Source organism: Rhinopithecus roxellana, chromosome 4, assembly GCF_007565055.1.
Source record: "Rhinopithecus roxellana isolate Shanxi Qingling chromosome 4, ASM756505v1, whole genome shotgun sequence".
NCBI lineage: Eukaryota > Metazoa > Chordata > Mammalia > Primates > Cercopithecidae > Rhinopithecus > Rhinopithecus roxellana.
Window position 1 is genome coordinate 39,737,306 of NC_044552.1, and position 3,970 is coordinate 39,741,275.

Here is a 3,970-nt window from a genome sequence, read left to right on the forward strand (position 1 = left end):
GATCTGGAGACCAGCAACATGAGCTCCAGCCTTGTCATAAATCAAGAATCTCTTGCTCAACTCCAGACTTCCTGGATCTCAGCACCACGTCCAGGTGATCCCTGTGGACATGGGCGTTCCTTATCTAAGTCTTCTCTAGACCTGTGGTCAGAAGTGTGCAGTCTGCTCTGGGTGTGGTCTGATCACATCCCTTAGAACTGGAGGTCCAGGGTTCAGTCCTTGCCCTCATTCTTTTCCACAGTCAACCACTCCCTTGGTGCTTCATCCATGCTTGAGATTTTTTTTTTTTTTTTTTTTTTCAGTGGAAAATAACTTTTATTGAGACCCCCCACCAGCTGCAAAATCTGCTCCTGGCATTAAGCTCCTTCTTCCTTTGCAATTCGGTCTTTCTTGAGTGGTCCCATGAATGCTTTCTTCTCTTCCATGGTCTGGAAGCGGCCATGGCCAAACTTGGAGGTGGTGTCAATGAACTTAAGGTCAATCTTCTCCAGAGCCCGCCGCTTCGTCTGCACCAGCAAGGACTTGCGGAGGGTGAGCACCCGCTTCTTGGTTCCCACCACACAGCCTTTCAGCATGACAAAGTCATTGGTCACTTCACCATAATGGACAAAGCCACCCAGAGGGTTGATGCTCTTGTCAGACAGGTCATAGTCAGTGGAGGCATTGTTCTTGATCAGCTTGCCGTCCTTGATAAGGTAGCCCTGGCCAATCTTATAGATCTTTTTATTGATCTCAGTGCGGTGATGGTAGCCTTTCTGCCCAGCACGTGCCACAGAGAAGGCCACACGAGCAGGATGCCATGCCCCAATGCAGGCCACCTTGCGCAGGCCTCGGTGGGTCTTGCGGGGCAGCTTCTTGGTGTGCCAACGACTGGTGACCCCTTTGTAGCCTTTGCCCTTGGTCACCCCGATGACGTCGATCATCTCATCCTGCCCAAACACTTGGTTCACGGGTACCTGCTGCTCGAGCCTCTCACGGGCCCAGTCCAGTTTCTCGGCCACGGTGCCTCCGTTCACCTGGATCTCCATCAGGTGGGCCTTCTTCTGGCGCAGAGGAAGCAGGCGCATCTGGGTGTGGGCAATGACACGGATGACTTGGCAGTACTTCTTCATGCTGCTGAAGTCCTTCTCCAGCTGCTTCTTGCCATCCTCATCCTGCCACTTCTTGCAGTACTTGGTAAAGGCCTTCTTCTTAGATTTATGCCAGTTCTTATAGAAACGCCTCTTGCATTCATCACTGATGTGCTCAGCGAAGACAGTCTTGAAGGTCCGGAGGCCTCGAGGGGTTTCCACGTAGCCCACAATGCCCACAACCACCATGGGTGGCGTCTCCACAATGGTTACAGCCTCCACCACCTCCTTCTTGTTCACCTTAGATCCTGGCCTGTCGACTTCCCGCACGATGTGGGTCATGCCAGCCTTGTATCCCAGGAAGGCTGTGAGGTGGACCGGCTTAGACGGGTCATCCTTAGGGAAGCTCTTAACCTTCCCGCGATGCCTGCTGCTGCGCTTCCGGGGCAGGAAGCCGAGGGACCCATGTCTGGGAGCGGAGAACTTTCTGTGAGACATCACGCCATCAAATCCCGCCGGTAGAGCGAGATTTTAAGTATTGTTTATATGGTGTGACCTCCTAAATCTATTTCTCCAGCCCAGTCTACTTCTCCTTTCCCCTAAACTCTGGAGTTGTCTGTCTAAATTCCACCCCAGCTGCCCCACCTGCATTCCTAGCAGACATCTCCTCTACTAAGTGCCTGTGATACCCCCTCCTCAATATGCTCCTGCCAGAGTCTCCTCATCTCCACTGACAGCAGCTCCATCCTTCTACTCACTCATTTTACAACGACGGGTGTCCTTGATTCATCTTTCTCACACCACAGATACAATCCATTGGCAAATGCTGTCAGTCCATCTTCAAATGTATCCAGGATACCTTCACGTCCCACTATTTCCCCTGCTCACACCCCAGTCAAGGTCACCAACATCTCCAGCCTGGAATACTGCACTCTTTTCCTACTGTTTTCCCTTCTGCCTCCCTCGTCCCTCGCCTCTCAATTCCATTCTCAGAACAGCAGTCAGAGATCCTTTTAAAAGAGAAGTCATATCATGTCCCGCTTCTGCTCAAAACTGTCCTCTACCTCTCCATCTCACTCAGAGCAGAGGTCAGATGCTTCCCCACTCCCTCCTGGCCCACCTGCTCTGATCACACCTCTGACCTCATCCCAGTTTCTCTCTGTCCAGCCCTCCTGGCCTCCTTGCTCTTCTGGGAACACACACACCTTCCTGCCCCAGTACATTTGAACTAGAGGATCCTCTGCCTGGAAAGAACTTCCAGACATCCTCGTGGACAACTCCTCATGTCCCTCAAATCTTTCCTCAAAGGTCACCTTTGCAACAAGGCACACAAAGACCACCCAGCACAACAGCCACCTTCCCTGTCCCCACTGCCCACATCCTGGATCACATGCCTCACAGCACTTACCACCTTCTAGCACTTTCTTTCCTTGCTCTGGTTATCGGGTATCTATCGTCTGCATCTTCCCACTGGAACACATGCTCCACAAGGTCAGAGATTTTTCTCATTTGACTTTAGTGATGTTCCCCAGATGCAGAACCACTCTGTCCTATGTCTGTCAGAAACAAAGGTCAGTTGAATGAATGATCACTGTAGAGGACCTCCCTATTCTAAAGGCAGTATCTTTATTATTAACATACCCTCAGGCCAAATGCTGTTTTGTGGCAGCTATGGCACAAGGTCCCCTCACATTGACACTGAGGCCGCCTGTGCTTTTCTCAACAGTGCTGCTTGTGTGTCCTCCCTCCCCCATCCCTCCTCCCACACCAACCCCCTCTCCCCACCTTCACACTGCAGCACACAATCAGGTTCTCTCTTCAGGAAAGAACAGTCCTTGATGATGGGTCCAATTTCACAAACAAATATAAATCTAAATTAGATTCTGCTTTAGATACATGAGTTGATATTGGAGCCAGCACCAAGATCACTAGAACCAGGGCCGGGAGAGAGAGCAGGAGATCAGAGCAAAAGGGTAGCCCTAGAAGGAGGGCAGGAGCTGAATGGGTCTGAACACTTGTCTCGGAAAGCACAGAGACTCCTGTAGGCAGGGGCCACCCTGGGTGATGTGTGAGCCTCTGTGGTCACAGTTCTCCTGGACAAGTTTCCACTGAAGGGACAAGAACAATGGAGGAGTGAAGGTGACCCAGCTGAGGACTCACCACATAAAGCCCCTGATGGACTGAACAGCAACTCGGCAAAGGCCCCTCCACACTCGGCTCCTCACAGCCTTCTCCACCCCCACCTGAAACAGACTCAGCACAGCTAACACGTGGATTCTGGAAGATTCTAAGGTCTTTATTTCCTCTCTCAAGTTCTAGGAATTGACTTATTTAATTAACCCATCATCTTCTCATGGCAAATATTTGAGAAAACAAATTTCTATTCAGATTCTTATTTTTAGTAGGGAAGTAAGAGGTTGCAGCTCTGTGCACCATGAAGTTGAGACAGAGATGGAGACATCCAGCCCCAACTCTCTGGAACAGGAAGGGTAACTAGGGAGAGAACACAGGTCAGTGTGGGAACAGGGGTCATGGTGGACACGGGCGTGGGCAGTCTCTCCACCTCCTCACATTATGCTAATAAGGACGCAGACACATTCAGATGCCTTTGCCAGATACTCTTGAAGTCACAAAGGAAAGGTCTGAAGAAATCTTGCATCTCAGTCTCACACAAGGCAGCTGTCTCAGGCTACAGAAAACAATAGTCATAAACAAATTCAAGTCAGTCATGTTAAGTGATGACACTCCGAACAGTGCCCCACACACTTGAAACATCCCAATCAAAGAAGCCCCATAACCCAGTCCTTTCCCCTTTGCCCCACCCCCACCCACTTCAGACCCCAAGAATCTCACCTTTACAATCCCTGAGAGACACATCAGAGCCCTGGGCACTCTCGCTG

At 50.8% G+C, this 3,970-nt stretch overlaps 1 protein-coding gene across 1 annotated transcript; it reads right to left on the reverse strand.

The window, feature by feature from the left end:
• Positions 1 to 277: 277 nt before the first annotated feature.
• LOC104654042 (60S ribosomal protein L3) lies at positions 278 to 1,590 on the reverse strand. The gene has a single exon (XM_030928257.1). It carries the CDS (start codon positions 1,566 to 1,568, stop codon positions 357 to 359), a length of 1,212 nt encoding a protein of 403 aa, XP_030784117.1. The 5' UTR covers positions 1,569 to 1,590; the 3' UTR covers positions 278 to 356.
• Positions 1,591 to 3,970: the final 2,380 nt, after the last annotated feature.